The 20,270-nt window shown below is 40.8% G+C and overlaps 1 protein-coding gene across 1 annotated transcript; it reads right to left on the bottom strand.

Annotated features, from left to right (window-relative positions):
- Window positions 1-570: 570 nt before the first annotated feature.
- mst1rb (macrophage stimulating 1 receptor b) lies at window positions 571-19,194 on the bottom strand. Its single transcript, XM_030777459.1, has 20 exons — window positions 17,989-19,194; window positions 12,476-12,652; window positions 12,171-12,293; window positions 11,677-11,847; window positions 10,967-11,127; window positions 10,365-10,503; window positions 9,886-10,022; window positions 8,612-8,791; window positions 6,025-6,124; window positions 5,570-5,788; window positions 5,310-5,456; window positions 4,976-5,129; window positions 4,682-4,804; window positions 4,245-4,433; window positions 3,814-3,894; window positions 3,500-3,681; window positions 2,985-3,094; window positions 2,539-2,704; window positions 2,082-2,218; window positions 571-802 (listed from the first exon to the last, which is right to left on the bottom strand). The coding sequence occupies exons 1-20, from the start codon at window positions 19,192-19,194 to the stop codon at window positions 571-573; spliced, it is 4,134 nt and encodes a 1,377-aa protein (XP_030633319.1).
- Between the last annotated feature and the right edge of the window lie 1,076 nt (window positions 19,195-20,270).

Here is a 20,270-nt window from a genome sequence, read left to right as displayed (position 1 = left end):
GAACATCAGATTTCACTGTAAGTACAAACAAAAGGTCTGACTTCTGTGAGTGTGTGTGTGTGTGTGTGTGTGTACACTAAAATAACTCCTAATTTAACTTTCCTAAACATTCAAGTTCAACTGGAGTACTCCGCCACAGGGGCTTGCTAAAACCAACACCAACAACAACAAGACAAAATGTCAGTATTGATGTATTTCTTGTGTGGATCATGCGAAAAAGAGTGTTGGCAACACTTTTTCACACCAAATAAATCCTTGACTGCTACAAAAGAGGTTCGGCGGTAGTTGGAATGAAATAGGTCTAATGTGACATCGCCGAGCAAAGAGTGCATCAGCTCATTAGCCAAAAAATTGTCCCCGTCAATCAGAAGGACGCCCGCCTTCACTGACGCGACATCGTCAGCAACCCTTCCTCCACCTCCTCCAGTGTCTGACTCCATCCTTGCTTCACCTGCAGGGACTTCCCATTTACGTTGGAACCACTGAAGACATTCAAAAGTTGCCGTTCCGTCCTTAGTTTTAATAAATAGTCACATTTCTCCGGCGAGCTCTGCACGCTCTCGGACCACGTCAGGAGGAGACGGAGCCGCTTTCGTCCAGATCCGAGGAGTCATACTCGTCGGCGGAGTCGGTCAGGGCCGGGTATGGCCGGGGCTGGTCCAGGTTGACATAGGTCACCTTCAGACTGATGTAATGCTCCCCCTCCAGACCAGAAAGAATAGCCAGGATTTCAGACACCAGCGTGGTGAAGCTAGGCCTTCTCTCTGGGTCAGGATCCCAGCATTGTAGCATGATAGCATACCTGGGCAGGGAGAGCACAGCTGTCACTATGTAATGCTACTGGAGATGAAATCACATAAATACTGGACTACAGTCACAGATACTCTTCAATGAAGAAGATATAACCCTGTACATTCTACAAAGGCACAGAGCAGTGACTAGGAAAATGATCAACTGAATATGTTGTAAGTAGATAAATGGCATTTTTCTCTATGGTGGAACCAGGTTGAACCAAGACAATTTGTCACAAGAAAGCAAATAAAAAACAGAATTGTTGATTGATTTCTGTCATAGCTCAGCATTTGACCAGTTCTGATCGAATTTTGACCATATGCGTAGTTAGGTGTGCTACGCCTCTGTGCAGCAGTAAACTCCTGCAGTAAAAAGATGCTTCTAAACTGTACCGATCTCATAATTACTGCTTCTGTAATGTTACCTGAAAGAAACCTATTCATATAAATCACATATATAGAAATGCGGCTACAGGAAATGGACCTTTGTAAGAAAAATCATAGCGATCCGTAGCAGAATGAACTGTCGTCGGTTCTGAACCTATATCTGATGATGTGTACGAACTCCTTTACAGCTCAGCATTAGTCACACACTTCTCCTGTTTTCCACTCAGGATGGCAGGTCAGTAATTACGCCCTCTCCCTCTGACGCTACACTCTAAATCTCTAACCGATCTCAGAAGATTTCCTGTTTCTGTAACATCCAAAGTTTCTGTTCCACATTCGTGAACAGAAGGCACAAAGGTCACTTTTGGAAAGATGAGAAATGTTTTTAAGTAAAATCCTAATAAATGTTAGTTAGGATAATATGTTTGTCATTTTCTTTTCTTCTGTGGTTATGAATGTGCAGCGACTCTCACTCTGAATGTATGATTACTAACATCCATAAAATATTACTAGAAGCTGAGTGAACTTGGGTGGACAATTTACGTGTGTAACTTTATGGAGTTGACCTTTTTTTACACCTTTCAACACTGCGTTAACTTTCCTCTCTCATCTCTCAACTGCTGGAAAAATACCAAAACAGGCCCAGAGCTGCTGATCAACTAAGAATGAGAGAAAATATTACCCCAGAAGCACCGGGAGTTCGTAGAGTAGAGTCAGATTAAAAAAAAGTGTCCTTCAGAGAGCTTGTTTAAGCATAATGCAAACCCATATTTTAATTACAAATCTTCTTTTTATTTACAAACTCTCAGACCAGAGACTCAAATGACAGGTAAAAGAATAAATTAGTCCAATTCCAGCATTGAATAAAATGGAAAATAGCGGGATGTAGACTGGGCTACTCACAGCAGGTCTGGGCAGTACTGGGGCTGGGGCAGCCGACGGCCCTTCAGCAGATAATGTGTAATGTCATAAGGATCAACCTCTGGGTAAGGACTTGCTCCCCTGGTCAGCATTTCCCACATCAAAACCCCAAACGACCACTGGGCAGAGAAAGACAGAGAAAGGCTTCATGAGTAAGGTATGAAACCTGACCGATACAAGGCAGAAGGATTAGTAACATTTCTATGACGTCAACGCTTTTTCCATCCAAGATTTTTATAATGCGTTTCAGTAGTTCCTCCCATACTTTTTTTTTTTTTTTTTTTTGAATTTATTTGAGCCAAGCTGTGGCTTAGCTGTTTCAGTAAGTTAAAGACGTAGGCGTGATACCGCCAGGCCAAAGCGAACACGTTAAAAAAGACACTGGATTGAGAAACACAGCATTACAAGTTTAGACCACACAGGCTCTCTGTTATCTCACCACGTCAGACTTTGACGTAAATTTCTGTGTCTGTAGACTCTCTATGGCCATCCATTTGACTGGCAGCTTGGCTTTGCGGTGGTCCTGAACGCTGTAGTACTCTTTGTCGAAGACATCTCGAGCCATGCCAAAATCAGCCACCTTGACTGTGTATGACTCATCCAGCCTGAGATGTTAACATTCACCGGTCATTGGGTTCAACCAAAATTCAGCAACAAAAAAAGATCTCACTGTAGTTTTATGGGGACATGAATACATTATTGTAAATTTGAACAGTCTAATATTAAAATGAGGAATTAGCTATATATCAGTTTAATTCTAACTGTTTTGTCAAGGGACTCTGTTTATCCGGATGGGGCATATAAGTATATGAAACATCTCAAAACTCAGAATGCAGTTTAATGTTTAGCTTTTGTTTCTCTCTCTTTCAGTGGACAGTGACTCACATGCAGTTGCGTGCAGCCAGATCTCTGTGAACAAACTTTTTCTGTGCCAAATATTCCATTCCCTTAGCAACCTGAAGCCCAAATCCAATCAGGTCCTTCACGGTGGGATTCTAAAAGAGGTTTAACAGTGGGTAATGCGTGAAATCAATGGAAAAACAATAGAGGTTAAATTTATTTAATGTAACATTTTTTGGTCATTTGGTCACATTTGTTGTTGTTGTTGTTGTTGTTTTCAGTTCACTTGCTTGTTCCTGGCCATAGGAAGCCACTGGGTAACACATTTTCTGCTCTAACATTGCACTAATACGCAAACTGAGCCACATAACACGTAACACCTTGTTGACGGGTTGACAAGTCCAATTAGGTGGACGAGTAATAAGTTAGTAAAGAAATTTACATTTAAAAGTAATTTAGAAAAACACTTTATCTAAATGTCCGGAACATTTGAATGTGTTCTGACTCTTCACTTAAATAAATGCGAAATACATAAATATTTTAATGTTTAGATAACTGACCCTGTTCTCGCAGCGGATGAAGTGTCGGAGGTCACCATGCTTCATATAAGGCAGTACCACCAGGGGGAGCCCTTCATGAGGGAGTAGTATGCCCAGCAGAGAGAGTACATTAGTATGGTGAAAGCCTTTCATCAGAATGCCTTCCTTCAGAAACTGCTCCACTTCCTCCACATCTGTTATTCCTAAGAAGAGACAACGATCGAGACATTTCATCTGTTTCATCTCTCATACGCATATGATTTGCACACATAACATAACTTCAAGGAAATTCTTTCCTTGAGTATTGTACATCGTGCTCTGCCTGCCTTACTCACTGTTAAGCGATTTCACAGCACAGTGGATTTCTCTATTGTTGTGGTCAGTAAGGTAACCGTGGTAAACTGTCCCAAAGTGACCTGGGGAGAAAATGGACATTACGTTTTATAGGAGAAAAACTGACAGATATTCTCCAGTTCATAAAAAATTAAGGAGGCAACTGAACTGGAAAAGGAATCATGGTCCCTATGAGAGACAGTATTTTGATGTGGTCAGAGGGGACTGGCAAGAGCAATATCGGTCTATATACCAGATCACAAAATTATGAGCTTCTGTGTCACAAATTACAGTTCTGAGAAGTACGGCCTCAGTGTTCCAGATTCCCTGATGTTCATACCAGGTTTACAGCTGTTAATAAAGTATATGTCAGGTGCCTGATGTATCTTGTACTGTCTTACAGTGTCGCACAGTGCAGGTCATCCAGACCTACCTTTGCCAATGATCTGGTGATGCTGAACATTGAGCATGGAGGCTGGAATCAGCACGTCCTTCACTTCCTCCAGGAGCTCAGGACGAAAACTGGATATGGAGATCTTTTCAGGGGGCATCAGAGGAGTCAGTGTGGGATCCAGGCTTCCAGCATATGCCAGGCCCGGGAACACCACCGGACCACTGGTGGCTGCGGTGGTATTGAGAGGAAGCCCTGTGGAGATGAGGCCAAAAACAGATCCATAGGAAAGTACTGTACTGTAAAACAGTACCGCGGTACCATTTCATATGCATAGTTTCTATGGTTCTGTTATCGCCTTCTAGCTGTAAAATGTATGAATTGTCATAGCCTAAACTCAATCATAGTGTGACACAGCTTTGCTGAAGTCCATTTGCTGTGTCCTTTATATTGAGAGTTGCGAATAACTGCATAATGACAGTTGGGTGATGTCCTTGTCTCACCTCGTCTGTAGTCGCCGACAGGGGACAGGTCCGCGTCGCTGCTATTGGTGCGATTATGGTTGTGTGAATAATGAGACAGACGAGTCTCAGCGAGGGAGGCTGCAAATTTCACAACAGTCTTTTAATAATTGACTACATCGGTTAGATGAATGAATTATAACAGAACAGGCTGATCTCTGTGTAACTAAACATGACTACAGCTGTTCCCGTCAGCTTACACAACCCTGCGATTACCGGCATCTTGTGTAAAAATGCCTGTGAGTTCCTCACCCTTCTTCTTCTTTCTCAGGTGTTTCATGACAACAAAGGCCAGAACTGCCCCAGCGACCAAAGCTCCCAGGATGCCTAGCACAATGCCAACCATGTAGTGGTTACTGACTAGGATCACAGTTCCAACCTCATGGACTTGCCCGTTGATGGAGATCTAGCACGGAGAAGATCAAGGGTAAAACAAAATGCTTGAAAACCAGGCATCAGTCAATGTACTCCCAGTAAGATTACAGTCCACATTTTTCATAGGGCATTTCGTAAAACAGTACTGTGTCGCACTAGTGCCAGATGAAATGACATCGGACCACATGAAAGAATGGCACTGCGGACTTACCTTCACGGGCAGGCCCTCACTGGGTATAGTGAGGTTTTTGGGGATTCTGCATGTGATTTCATTGTCCAGAACTTTAGCGCCACAGTCAACTCCTCCAACAGTCATGGTGATTGTCATGCAGGAGTTCACAAGGTTTAATTTCTGATGCTGTCGGATTCATGACATCAAAACCAAATTATTGAAAGATCTATAATTACTCTCAGAGCTGGATATTATAACAGGATGATGCTTATCTTTAACGAAACTGCTCATGCACATACGTGTAAAGAGACTTCATCAAATCCAGGATAGAGCTGTAGTACGTGTCCTTCTGTTTCAAATGGTATGGGTTTGCCATAAGGGTGGTAGGAGAATTCTTGCTTCCAGAGGCCATGAGCTCCGTCCATGTCGAAGGACAGCTCACCCACTTCCGACTCATCCCTGTGGAACGCAGGAGCGATGCACTCCATCCGAGTGGGTTTCGCCTTTCCTCTGCACTCCTGCAGAACATAAGACAATGAATTTGAGCTGTTTTGTTTAACCTTGATTCATACACACAATGTCATAGAATGTTAGGCTGTTAGAATGTTAGGTGAAACCTTGAAAACTGAATTTGCTAAAAAAAAAACGACAACAACAAAAAAAGTCGAATAAGTGGTTTTTGTTTGTAGTTTTATAGGGTGAAAGTATTTGTTCTTTGTAGTATAAGTGGGAAATGTTTTTTTCTATAACTTACAGTGGAGACAGGTTTAAGGTGGCTCTCATTTGGCTTGAAGTGGATGATGGTTTTGTAAACAGAGTCCAGATTCTTGCCTTCAATAGTAATTCTGGATCCTCTGCAATTCAAAAGGTGACAAAAACCATTAAAAAAGAATTAACAGGACCCTTGGCATATAAAATGTACACTCCAAGTTTGCTAGTCTAATCCCTTACAGCCTAAGGAGGTATTATGTTTTGCCCTGAAGTCTGTGTTTACTACATAATAACCACAGTGTGCGTACACAGTGGTCAAAATAGACATGATTAGAAGGTACAGCCCTGTGTTTCAGCTCAAACACGTTCCTCGGCTATAGAATCGCACTCTTTCATCAAACCAATGCAAGCTTATCTCATTTTGCGTAATAGTCTGTTAAGTGTCTCTAGCAAAGTGACTCAGTTGTGGGTTCAGAACAGGAAAGATTGAACTCTTCCTGTCACTTCGTTTGTTAGGTTAGCAAAGCCTGTCCACAGCAGTGGTATAGTCTAGTTCACAGTAGTGAGTATACTGTGATGAGTCCCCCCACCCTCTCCCTCCACACACAGTGCAACACCCAACAACCCCATAACCACCACCATAATCACCAACGCATACTGTACATGCATTCACACACAACTGAGGCCATTCCAAAGGACTAGATATATATTTGCAGAGGATGAAACCTATTAATTTTTTAGCAACATTACAAGTATAAAGAAGCATAGTGTCAGTGGGCAGAAATTCAGTGAATTTGACAAAAAAAAAAAAAAGTGTATTGGATTAGGTCGCACGGTGGCTATGGAAAATAACATTATATGACATATGTTCAGGGCATAAACACTGCCTGAGAATATACTCCACCTAATCAAATCTTAAGATGCAATGCCAAATGTCATTTTCGGTTGAACATTGAAAAATTACAAAGAGGAAGTTATGTGAGAATACGATGGCTGAAAGCGTGCAGTAATGTGCCTGCAAGCCCAAAAGAAGAAGTATTACTGACCTGTTGTAACATCTGTATAATCAAGAGTATCGGTCACTGTGTGAACTGTCTGTAATCTTGGGTGAAAGTATCTTAGATTAGACAAGTGAAACCGTTAAAGGGATGCCAGGCCATGACCATCTGTCAAAGTCTAAAATTAAGTCTGTATTAAAGATAAAATCATAGGTCAGACAAAGGGAAGTTGTGAGGGAGCATTTGGGGTTCACTCTGCAGTTTTCCTTCGGGAACATGATGTGTTAAAGTTGGGGGCCAGATAGACTGGTCCTGCACCACCTCCAAAGTTGTTTACATCACTGTACAAAAACTCTGTCATTCTCTTTGTTCGGAAAGACTGTGCTCACATTTGACTAGAGTGCACTCTCCCATGATCATGCTATTGGAATAAAAGTAAATGATTCATCACATCTGACGTTTGTTGTCTCTGAGACTTAGCAACTCTCCATAAGGAGACTCCAGATTTCCCTTACATGGTGCAATGGGTAGCACTCACAGGAAGAAGGTCCCGGGTTTGATTCTGTGTGGAGTTTGCATATTCTTCCCATGTCTGCATGGGTCTCCCCCAGGAGATCCAGTTTCCTCCCTCAGTCCAAAGACATGCAAGTCAGGCCAGTTGGAGATACCAAATTGCACAACAAATAGGTGTGAATGAGTGCATGAATGTGTTTGTCTGTGTGTCTGCCCTGCGATGGACTGGTGACCTGTCCAGGGTGTTTCCCTGCCTTTTCCCCAACAAATGCTGGGATAGGCTCCAGTACCCCCATGACCCTAAGTAGGTTAAGCGGCTTAAATAATGAGTGAGTGAGAGCGAGAGAGAGTGTATTGGATTAGAATCGCGGAGTGCACCTTTAAAGTCCACAATTAACCGCCTGACCACTAACATTCACAGTTCAAAGGCTTGTGCATTGAATGCCTACTAATTATATCAGACACAGTGAGTAACAATCATACTTAGTAGCGACTTTAACTTAACTACACCTTGAAATTAAGTAGCCTACTTTTGCATTTACCAGCGTACAGCGTAGTTATACTTTCACTAACACAAAGTTTCCTGCTTCATCCACCCGTATCAATATCACGTGCAGGACGGATGTTAACCAGGTATGCCAAAGCTTTTCATCCCTGAGGACCATCGTTTATTTCATTTAACTTTACTTCAATATCCAAACTTTATTTTAAAATCCCGAAATCACACAGCTGCAGCAGTCGCATGTGTACGCACTCTTGCTTCTGAACTGTGCTCGTTGGTACTTGGGGTGAGTGAGATGGTGGGGGAGGGGGGGGGAGTGGAGAGAGGGCTATCTGGTTGGGCAACATGAAAGATTTTTTTTTTTCCATATTTGACAGCCTGTGCACAGGTTGCTGTCTCCCAATCCAGTGTTTGCAAAAAAAATAAATAAAACCCTAAAATTGTGAAAATTCTGTCAGAAAACTACGTGTCCTTGCTACGTGTCCTTGCACATTTTTAAGTGGGTGTACAGAAATCCTGGAGCTTTCTTAGTGGGTATTCGGCGTAGACCTGCGTGTCACATAGACTACGCCACTGGTCCACAGTAACCTTACACATGCCTCAGTGCCTCACAATACCTGTCAAAGCTGCAGTCTGGGAGGACAGCCGTGATCTCGGGGGTCTCTTTGTAGCGGAACACCTTGGTGGTGACCACGCGGGACTTGTCTATGTACACCCTGAGGACCACGTCTTTCACCTCACTGACCGGCAGGGACTCGCACACTATCGACGATATATTCCCCCGGCCAGATGACACGCTGAGGAATGAAGGAGAAAATTATTATTATTATTGTTATCATTATTATTATTATCATTATCATTATTATTATTATTATTGTTGTTGTTGTTGTTGTTGTTGTAATTGTTATTATTATTATTATTATTATTATTATTTTTATTATTATTATTATTATTATTATTATTATTATTACTATTATTATTATTATTGCAACATTTGCTTATGATGTCATGTTAAAACACAAAAATGTAAGCTTAGTACACATAATGCATAAAATCAGCTATGTCTAAGGTATATTAAATTCTCTTAATTAATTCTTTAATTGTTTAATTCAGTTATTTCATTGCGTATTACATACTAACAACACTGAAATAAATTAATCAATGACAAAATCATGTGAAAGCAATCCATTCTGTTTAATTAAGTAAGCATGTAAGTAACTAAATCAATAAATCATCACTGAAACACATGAAGCTAAAAAAAGGCAACATATTAAATAACCTCATTTTTTTGACCTCATCATAAATATTTCCATTCATGTTGACACTGAATGGTTGATGACTGATTGATTGACTCATTCATTCATCCATTCATTCATTCATTGACTTGTTAGTATATTCACTCATTCATTCATTCATCTACGCATTCGTTCATCCTTTTAAAAACAAAAGCAGTATTGTAACTCTTGAGAACATGAGCTACAGTGTTATATCGCTCGGCGTCACAAATATCCAAAGAGTTTCCCACATTACTGTAACACCAAGCATACATGCTAGCACAAGTCCCTGGCTGATATGGAATAGTACATGCCCAGGCCGCTCTATTGGCAGTTCCACTGCCAAATGCTTCCTCACCTGTGTTTGACACTGAATAAACAGAACTATAAAACTTTCAACTCTGTCTTAACTTTGTTACTCCATTACACTGCAACGTACATTTAAGATTTATACGTTCAGTCTCTAAATTTGTAAAAAGAAAGATTACACAGTGAGAACAACAAAACTCCACCAGAAAATGTGTAAACTGCCAAACATACTTTATCTAAGAACAGTAGCACACACTATAGATATACTGTGCATATATAGTGACGTTATGAATGGCTGTAATTCCCACCTTTTGATTGTACAAGGTTGTCCATCCAGAGTAACTCTCCTGGTTTTACCAGAGTCCAGATGAGGACCAGTGATGGTGATTAGAGTTCCCCCATTGACAGGGCCATAGTCTGGCTGTACTTCTGTGATATTTGGGATCTGGGAGTCAGAGAGCTACAGTTAAAAACTAATCAAGTAACATTCAAAAACTACGAAGTGCTAGGAATACGCACATGATCCTGAGGTGACTTAAAGATGACAGAACACTGTTAAAAAGGAGGAGTGAAATATCTAGTTCTTAGTAATGCTGACGAAAAGAGCAAAGCATTATTCACCAAGTCTAATTTAATCAGGCCAGACACTGACATTACCACACACAAATGACAACTATACTTGAGACCACTCAAGATGATCCATGCATTGCAAAATTCCAACGTTGCAACATGACTAAACGATGCCACCGTACAGATTATGGTATGTAAACCACGTGAGCACCATTACCACAAATGTGAATCCAGGCATCTCGGCTTTTCCGTCAATCGAGTAACGCCCCTCCACTTTGCCCTCATGCACCTTAACGGTGATGTTGACTGGCCTAAACAACGGCTCTGTTGCCCCAGAACGGATCTTACAAATGAGACTAGGAGCAAAAAACACAGAAATATCAGTACAACAAACTTGTAGTGTAAACATGCTTCAATAACACCACTCAAATTTGCTCAGTGCAAATCTACATCATCTTCATAAGTAAACAGACTTGTTGGTATCACCCTGAATAAATATATAATGCATTCATGAATGCAAATATTGAACTTCTTTTTTTAAGTGCGATGGAGGGAAAAAGTAAAGCACGTTGCACTGTTAAATCAACTGAGAAGTCACATGGGCTCAAAGAACCTGCTAAATGAATATATGCAAATATTAATGTAAACTGAGAAGTTTAATGATCAGTGAATGAAAGACGAAAAGGATAACATTGGTCTCTGAGTTGCTAGTTCAAGACAAATATGTTTTCGAGTCAGACGGATTCCCTGTAAACTAAGCACATTGTGGGTGTGGATGCTGAAGTAAAACATGGCGTATTGCAGCCTGGAGATCCTCACCTTGTGCTGTTGCTGTTCTTTGGCAACACCACACAGGCTGTCTCTCCAAGCTTCACTTCATGGGTTCTGCTCGTAATAGGAGGCCTCAGAGGAGATTGAAACTCCCAGCCACACAGAGTCAGCTCTGTCTGACCATCGGGTGGCGCTGTCTTAGGAAAGAACTGAGCCAGACACGTAGACAAGAGTCAGTAAATTAAATGAGTTAGAAAAGGGCATTAATCACTCTGCAACTTTAAATATAAATACAAAATTAAAAAGCTTGACTCAACAGCGTTATCTATCAAACCAAAAGAGTTTCCAACTTTTATCACGGTTACTCCTTCAGTGTATTAAACATTTGCAGTCATCAGAGGAGATCCAGATGAGTCACTGGCTAAAAATGCACTTCTTAAAAGTCACTGAATGATGCAATAAAATTCATGGCTTTAAAACATGACTATTTAAGAGCAAACAAGCATAGACAGTGTTCAAAACTGCCTTTGTTGACTGAAAAAAAGCAGTTGTGTTTGTTTGAACCTTTATACAACAAGTAGTACAAATGAACTAAAGAATTCTTTCGACTGAGTTCTTCTGAGATATGAAGTAAAGAAAGAAAAAAAAATGTTCCCAAACTGAAATAGTGTGTTTCAAAACAAACTGTAACTATGCTGAGATATGAGATATAGTTCTCTCTGGAGCTCTCTGACTTGGCAAGCCTTCAGTGAACTCACCTCTATAATGCCAGGTGGGCATGATTCATTGCTCCAATGTCCAGGACAGTCATCCTGCCAAGTACACTCTCCAGAGCACCAGCCGCAGCCCATGAATTTGGGGGCAGTGAGGCATGTGGCACAGGTCAGGAAGTGACGACAGCCTGGTCCCCTCTGGGGCACCTGGATCATCTGTGAACCAAACAGATTCATTTATTAATTATGAAAGATTTTTACAAAACTGTAAACTATAAATACAATATTTTTCTATCTATCCATCTATCCATCTATCCATCTATCTATCTATCTATCTATCTATCTGAGAAAGAGAGAGACAGAGTGAGAGAGAGAGAGATTACTATCACCACCACTTAAAATAATATTAAAAAAATGGTGGAGACTTTGTCCAACTGTGTATATAGATGTTGTACTTTGAAGTATTTTCTCTGGACAAATTCCATAAGACCTTTCACAGTGGCCTATCCAAACTGAACCTGCTCTCTGTCCTCCATTACCTTGTTTCCAACAACAAAGAGTAAATGGTCTGGAGAAAGCACAGCAGCAGTGGAGGAGACTTGTTCATTCTCCACTAATGAGTAGTTTGCAAAGATGATAGGGCTCGATCTTCTCAGGACAAGCTGTAACACAAACACAATGAAGAAAGTACGCACATACATGAAACACGCACAGACACACACACATAGGGGGAGAGAGAGAAAGAGAGAGAGAGAAAGAAAGAGACTAAGATGGTCACTGATTTGATAAGGTTTAAACAGAGCTGACATTGTAATGAAGATTCTTCCTGTTTCAAGTAAGATACCTGCAGAAGTCGCCCGTCTGACGTTCCGATATGCGCCACAGTCTTATTCTCGATGCCGGTGACCAGCAGTGAGGTGAGCAGGACATCCCGCATCTGTCTGTTGAAGAGGTCCACTCTGTAGTACGGTTTAGACACCAGGGTGGGCTGGTCTCTGCATGTGGCATTGTTTTCCATGCTCTGGTCACCGAAAGACAACACAGGCATTAAGTTTACGGTTGTCAACACGGACTGAATATCTCGCTGTTATGTCGAGGCAACAGATTTAACGCAAAGGTAAATAAAAACAAAATATTTTGTATGAGTGGCTTGACAATCAACAGTAAGTAGTCCTAATCATTATGCGTATATGTTATTAAAACATAATGTAAAATAAAAGCATTTTACAAACTCTGTTAGGGTACATATTTATTTAATAAATTCTTCAATACTGGGGATATATTAAAACGTGACTAATTAGAGTCAAGTTACTACCACTTGAGCAATTTGTGGGTTAGATGCTTCGTCACTGTGAAATGATAATATTTTTTTTTTTACATTATAATGGGTTATTGCTTCACATAATCACTATTTGATGACATAGCTGTTGGCAGACAGCACCATAGGCATTTTGAAACAGCTGATTCAGTGACGCTGTAAAATATTAGAATATTTTCTAGCTGTTATTATGACACTCTCATAAGCATTTTATAAGGAATTCCCAAGGCTGAATCATCAGGTCAAACACTGGGGAAATTTCAAACTTGTCTTAAGGGTGTTCATCATTATTTTTTTTGTATCAAATTCAAAAACATATTCAACAGATATCACACAACTGGGGAGAATGGAGATCTATATCAAAAGAAAAATTTGAGTCAGAAACACCTAAGGCAAGTTTTACCAATAAATCAGCCCAATAAATCTGAACAGACTAAGTAGTAGGCTTGAATACTGAATACTGAAATGCTGAAATGTTCTAAAATAAAAAAAAAGGCAGCCAGCCTGAGGTCCACACTTTCCTGTCAAGAGCAAAAAGCTGTTTTGGAGTCACCACTTTCAGTGTTGCAATGTTACCCATTTACGTGACAAAACCAAAAACAGAAGCCGTCATTCAAGTACTGACGTCCTTTTATATTACAAACAGACAACAGGTCATAACTGAGAGGGTAAATATAGGTCGTCTCTTGAGTGAAACCAGGGTGAAAAACACATGAATATATTGTTGATCAACAATACGAGGAAGAGATTTTCCTCAGGTTTTTTTGTCCCTTATTTTCCTTCCCTCTAAAGGGAGTCTGGAGACAAGGTTGATTAAAGACAGGATGCGTACAATGCCTATGCCACAAAAAATTAAGGCACAGAGAGAACTTCAGGATACACGTGTGAGACAGCCCACAGTGGGCACAGTAACGCTCTCACAGGAAAGTGAGACAACTCTGAGGACAAACTGTTTTTGATCGAGATCGTGCTAGATGATTTTACTTTGCTTTGAGGAGTTATGGAGCGTGTGGGTTATAGCTGCAGTGACAACAGCTTTTCAGAGCGTTCATTTAAATTACAGAATTTCAGAGATCTGGAGATTCCAGCTCAGAAAATCTTGGAAACCAAATCTGTTTTCACATACAGGAATGCTGGAGGAACACTGCCAAGAACATAACTGTGGGAGGTGACTAGGTTTTCAAGGGAGGCTTCCAGAAATTGTTTCAGATACATGCTCCAGGACATTTCATAGTGATCTCAATGTCAAAACCACAACAAATACATATTTTCTCTATTTTTCATATTCACAAACTGCATACTATGAATGAGTGCCACTTTTATCTAGGACAGGGTTGTCCAGTGTCATATCTGAGCGTTTATGCAGTTACTGCGTTAACCTGTAAATCACCTACTAAGGCTTGGAAAACCAAGAGAGAGGATTCTCAAGCTAATTGACCCCTTTTAATGAGTCAATGAACTACTGAGTTACAGCAAAGCCCTACACACACACAAACTCTCCTGGAATGACTTTGGTAACTTCTAACATAGAAAAAAAAATGCAAGATAGATTCTAAATTCAGGATGAAGCCCAAGTTTAAAGAGATACATATACCATTGCTGCATTATCTGAAAACAGCACAACTGGGGTCACTCTAGTCGTGCTCCTCAAGAGCTCGTCAGCCATTCAGATAATAAACACTTGGCCCGTGTGGAAAACTGCACTGTCACTTTCCTCTTAAATCATTTCCTGACAGCACCATGTAAAGCCTCCAAGCTGACCACATCCTCATTAGGCTGCACACCGTTACCATGGATTCCTAACCACCTTCCACTTAAGCAATGTATGCAAAGATGTCCTCAAACGCACTGAGAAGGAAGTGATTTTTTTTTTTTTTGGGGGGCTGAAAAAAACGTGTTCCAGAAAGCGTTTCATGTAGACCACATTATAAGGTCTCTCGGTGGGTCATTCCAAACAGAAAACCTAGTCACAGCCGAGAGTGTGATGACGTACGCGTCCAGACAGTCAGATTTTACACCCCCACTGATGACATGCTTATGACAATAGTGAGGAATGTTTGAAAGCGGACACCTTGAAAAATGTCTAGTACTCTACTGATTCCTCAGAGTTGGAAAATATTCACAAGCTTGTTAAATACCTTTTTTTCCCCAGGGTAAAATTAGTCTTCTGCTGTGGAAATATTAGTGGTATGAAGATCAGAAATATCAGTCCAACGCTGAAGTATGCGCTGAATGAAAAGATTATGTATTTAAATGTGCCTGGGAAAAATCGGTCTGGTGGTTTAAAGGTCAGCGTTGTAGGAATGGGAAGCGAAAAGTCAAATTCTATAGAATACTCACAGGAGATACTGTATGGTATTCAAAGACTGCAAATAAACAGTGATATAAATACAAAAACCTAAGCCACCCTCAGTCTCCATCCATTTATTTTATTGAAGTGCACAAGTACCTCCAAATATGGTTTATGCATGTCCAGGAAAGTTCCACCGCTTCTTCAAGTGAGGTTCACTACACCGGCAAACTCCGAACACTGAAATGAACCTTACTTCCCTTATCACTCAAAAGAACCCAGCAGCAGACATGACCCACATCTTCAGCTCTAACCTACGTTGAGCCAACAAACCGGCAAACAATCTGGCAGTGAAACAGACACCCTTATTTTTTTCCGACCACTTTGCATGACAAAGTCATAGCTTTTCTATAAACTGATTTTTCCTCTCTCAAATAGCTTCCTGGCAATTTGAGAGCCTTTTTAATAGGTCAAGCCCTTGTTCAAACTGTAGAGAAAACGGGATGATAAACTTTAGATGCTCTTACAATTATTATTTCCAGAGAAGTGATACTTCTCTCCCTGTGCGGCAAAATGTTCACCTCTCTTTGAACTAGAGACAGATTGATTTCAATTTGATTTTCAAGCCTGCTCAAGCCAAAACACAGTACAGATTTTTTTTGGGCTATTATAAATCCTTATATGCTCTGGCCAAGGGAGGAATTCAGAAACTTTACAAGGATCTATGAATAAAAGACCACTAACTATCCCAAGCTATGAAACTCAGATAGACAGTATCATTTCACACTTATTCATGCATTCAGATAGGGGCGTAGAAATGAAATGAAAAGGACTTCAAACGGATTATTTCAATAATCTAAGTAAGCAGAACTCAAGCCTTATTGATTTGTCCTCACTCTGTGAGAAGTTTTCCTTGAGGGATAGCCAAGCTGCGTTTTCAGACAAACACACCCAGTCAACTCCCTCACAGGCTACCGTGGGCAGGTTAGGACGAGGAGCACGCGTCTATTTCGTGAGGTTCATTTTGAGTTTGCACATCTCTGAGCGCTTAATGAGGTATAAGAGAAAGAGAGAGAGAGAGAGAGAAAAAAAAGGTTTTTCTAAATGCTAAACACCAACAGCATTCCACTGACATGTACGTTATTGTCTCACGGTGAAGCCTGTAGATCTACTTTGCTGACATAAAAAACTCACAGAATCCAAAGAAAAAAGAGTGAGAGGAGGCAGATGTCACATGTGTCACTAGTAAGTTGTATGTTTTATGTCACTTAAATATGATTATATACTGCAAGTCAAATGTTTGGAGGCACATAGCTTTTGAAAATGTTTTTAATAGATAAGCATGTTTTCTTTGTCGGTTTGCAATAATTTAACACGTCAAAGGCTAATGTTTATATGAAACTGAAGCAATAACTGACAAGATTATTACCTTGGGAATACTGACATATCTCACCCAATTTATATCCCTGTTGCAAGGGTGTAACTTTGGGTTGAACATTGGTGGGGTTCATTATTTGATTATTTGGGGGGGGGGGGGGGGATTGTTGATTGTTGGGGGGGTTACAACCCCCCGTCATTTACGCCCATGCCCAGTTGTGATGTCAGCACTCATGAGTGTGTTCAGGTGTTTTAAACCACCTTTGGGGCAAAATTCTTTCAGTGCAGGCTTTTAACTAGTCAAATCATTACATAGGCAAAACCCACTCTTCAAACTAACGAACACACTTTGATGGACATGAAGCTGGGTGTCGCACAAATATACCCAAAATATAGGTTGAAAAAATGCTGTATGTAAAAAAACGGAAAGAAAAAAAAATTGCAGTATTGCATAATAATTAATTGAAAGGTTACAGAGAAAATCAGACAACACTTAAAAAAAAATGAAGAAAAAGGCAAGTTGTCCTCAAACGTTTGACAGGCAGCATGCATAAGTTACTGATGAAAGGTTAGCACATAGTTACAACATCTCTAAATGTGCTCTTTCCAAAACTGAGGTAAAAAATGGTCATGGTACATCTGCCAGAAAGTATGTGAGTTTCCGTTTCCATTGTCTCCAAGCAGGAAGTTTCTAAGTAAGCCCCTCCATCTATAGGTTGAGAGAGATCCTTTAGTGAGACTATTAACTTACATGCCTTTTCAATCATCAAAGCATCATTCAGTTATTCAATCTCACCTGGAAACCTGTCTGAACACATCCAAGTTTTCTCTGTTTTTCTATTTACTATGATATCATACCTTAGCTCCTCCATTCACTCCATACAAATCCCAAAAAAACAGCCAACAAAGCCCTTCCTTACTCACCCTACATGAGCGGAATGTGATCATTTAAGCCACTACGTCAACACACAAACCATGAGGGTCACAGACTGGGATCAAATAAACACTAAACACACTGCAGCTGAAAATCCTATATATGTAGCCCCAGGCAATCTTTACAACTATTAGTATCAACAGATTTAACTTGTTTATATCAATAAAACAAAACTCTGTTTCTCCTCAAATAATCATGTTTAACAGTGTCAAAGTTATTTGAAAAAAAAAAAAGGAGTACAGGTTTGTATAAAATGAGTTTTACAAATAAGCTTAATTAAAATGGGAGTCATCTCACTAGTGAAGTTGTTACTGGATATGTCTCTGCCAATGTGAAAAAAATCTTTTTAAATGAATTTAAAAAATGCAGATAGTAGCTCATTTTGATTTTGTTCCAAACATTGGGATTAACGAGAGAAGCTGGAGCCGACAGACTAACCTCATGCGGGCAGCTCTCACAGGGTTGAAAGTGGCACAGCCCTCTGGAGAGCTGTTCTGGTCCAGACTTGCAGCAGGCTTCTACCCCGTCATCTATGGCCTTGTTCACAGTATCCATGGGAAAGGCACAAAGTGCTGAGTCATGCTCGGGAATGCCCAACTCGTCGGTAACGGCAAACACGCCGTAAAGGATGTCATCCTCCTCCTCAGCCCCTAGTTCCTCTGCTAGTTCCTTCCCAGCCTTCCCAAAATGGGCTGCTTGGACCACATTATAAACTATATCTTTGAACGCCTCACCTCCCGTGCTCCTTCTCCTCCGTTTGGGCTCAAACCGGCACTCAAGAACCACCTCTCGGTACCGCCGTACCTCCCACTCGTGTCGCGGTAGGCGTCCCAGCCGTGTCTGGTACGGAGACGTGCCTTGTTCTGGGCTTTCTCTCTGCACAGACAGGAAATACACAAACTCCTGTGTGAAGAAGCTGTAGACATATTCGATGGGATAGGTTCTCCGCATGTTTGGCAGAACGGTCAGACTTCTGACATCGGTGTAGAAGCCATCCTCCGTCGCTAAAGGCCTCCGCACTGAAATGGACTTCCGTCCGTACCTTTGGGTCACGCTGTCGTTGACCGTCGCCGCCACAAAGAAATACACGGTCTGGCCTTCTTCGACCATGGTTACCTTAGTGCCCAATGGGCTCGCGATGCAGTCAGGGCAGAACGCAGGGGAGTTGAACTCCTTTCTGAATAAACACTTTGAAGGACTGGGTGGACGTCCACCCTCATTGAGCTGGTGGAAATAACATACGCCATTCTGAGAGCTGCCACAAGAGTATAGGTACATGAGAAAAGTATCCAGCAGAAGAACCTCACTGTCAGTGTCCTCAGGAATGGTGGGATCTTTTTTGATGTCACACAGGTCACAGATCTCACACTGAGGGCCTCCCACTGGCCCAGTGCGAAGTTCCCAGAGCTTACCCAGAGTGCTGTTCACTGCCTCAATGACATTCTGAGACGCCACATAGACTTCTTTGAATATGGAGTTGGTCACAATGTTCTGGATTGGGTTTTGAGTTTGAAAAAAGGGCATGGGGTAGTGTATCGTGAAGTCTACAGCACTGGGAACTGTAGAGGGACAAGTGTCCATAGCAACAGTCACAAGAGCCTGGATCCAGACACATGTCACCAGACGTGTAGCCCAATGGACCATGTCCACTATAAGGGGCAGAGAGAGCAGAACAGCAATGTCTTTTGGTTACCTCCAGGGAAGACCGTTCAGTGCTGTCATCCTGGGGAGCAGATTAAGATCCCTGAAGGGAGAAAAATCATTTAAAAAGACCTAATTTAAAAAAAAAAGGGAAACATCTTAAATGCCTAGCAAAAGAATGCGATTGCAAGTTTCAATCCTGGATTCATTGTTGATTTTGTTGCCACCTAGCTGTTTGAATAATTAGACAAAACAAAAAGTCAGTTTTTTTAAATACCACAATATGCAATACAACACTGTATGATGAATCTTGAAAAAATTCCAAATTAAACTGCTTTTATTCTAAATGTCTTCGTATCTGTTATTGGTTAAGAACAATGCCGAAGTTCACTAAATTCACCTAAGTAAGACTGTTGGCTCTTGAGAAAAACTACATGCCTAAAATATCATGGATAATTGAAGCTGAAATGGATACTTCATTGTAGCATATCAAGGCCTTTTAGATCAATTTATATAAGCACTTAAAAAAAAAACAAAAAAAAAAAAACAAGAGCTTCACAAATCATGAACAAAATACACACGCAACACTTATGCTGAAAGCTGCAGGGTGTAATATCCTGTGCACTATTACTAAGTGGCAGTTCACCTGGGTTGGTCATTAACTGAACCCATCAGAGACCGCTTAGCTGGAGGGACCAGGGCCTCTCCATCTTACATTCCTGTCACAACCGCTACGTGCCTCTCCGACCAAAAGATGTGCATGGAGTGATCGCTACACACCGTGTGCCTTCTAAAGTAAAACACAAACTAATGACTGTTCAAATACGTGCTACAGAATTTAAACATCCGCATTAAAAAAAAAGTGAACAAAGGGATAATGGCACATTCAACTTCATAATGCAGTCTACCATAAAATACCTGCTGCTTTTCAATTTTGAACAACTAAAAAAAATGAACAACATTTAGATGAAACATTTGAATTGTGAGACCAGATAAATAATTTATAGGCTGACACCAGTGTGTGTTATACTTTAATCCTCTTCCCTAACGAATTCATATGTTGAGGACAGGTAGAGTAG

Source organism: Chanos chanos, chromosome 6 (genome assembly GCF_902362185.1).
Source record: "Chanos chanos chromosome 6, fChaCha1.1, whole genome shotgun sequence".
NCBI classification, from domain to species: domain Eukaryota; kingdom Metazoa; phylum Chordata; class Actinopteri; order Gonorynchiformes; family Chanidae; genus Chanos; species Chanos chanos.
This window is presented reverse-complemented; position numbering and strand designations above follow the sequence as displayed.

Bases quoted from the DNA above. Each gene is read 5' to 3' on its own strand.
- mst1rb (XM_030777459.1), bottom strand. From the start codon at position 19,194: ATGGTCCATTGGGCTACACGTCTGGTGACATGTGTCTGGATCCAGGCT. The intron at 6,125-8,611 runs GTATTGTGAGGC...TTTGAATTGCAG, and splicing joins CCAGACTGCAGCTTTGACAG to AGGATCCAGAATTACTATTG. The intron at 3,895-4,244 runs GTAGGTCTGGAT...TTTTCTCCCCAG, and splicing joins TCACCAGATCATTGGCAAAG to GTCACTTTGGGACAGTTTAC.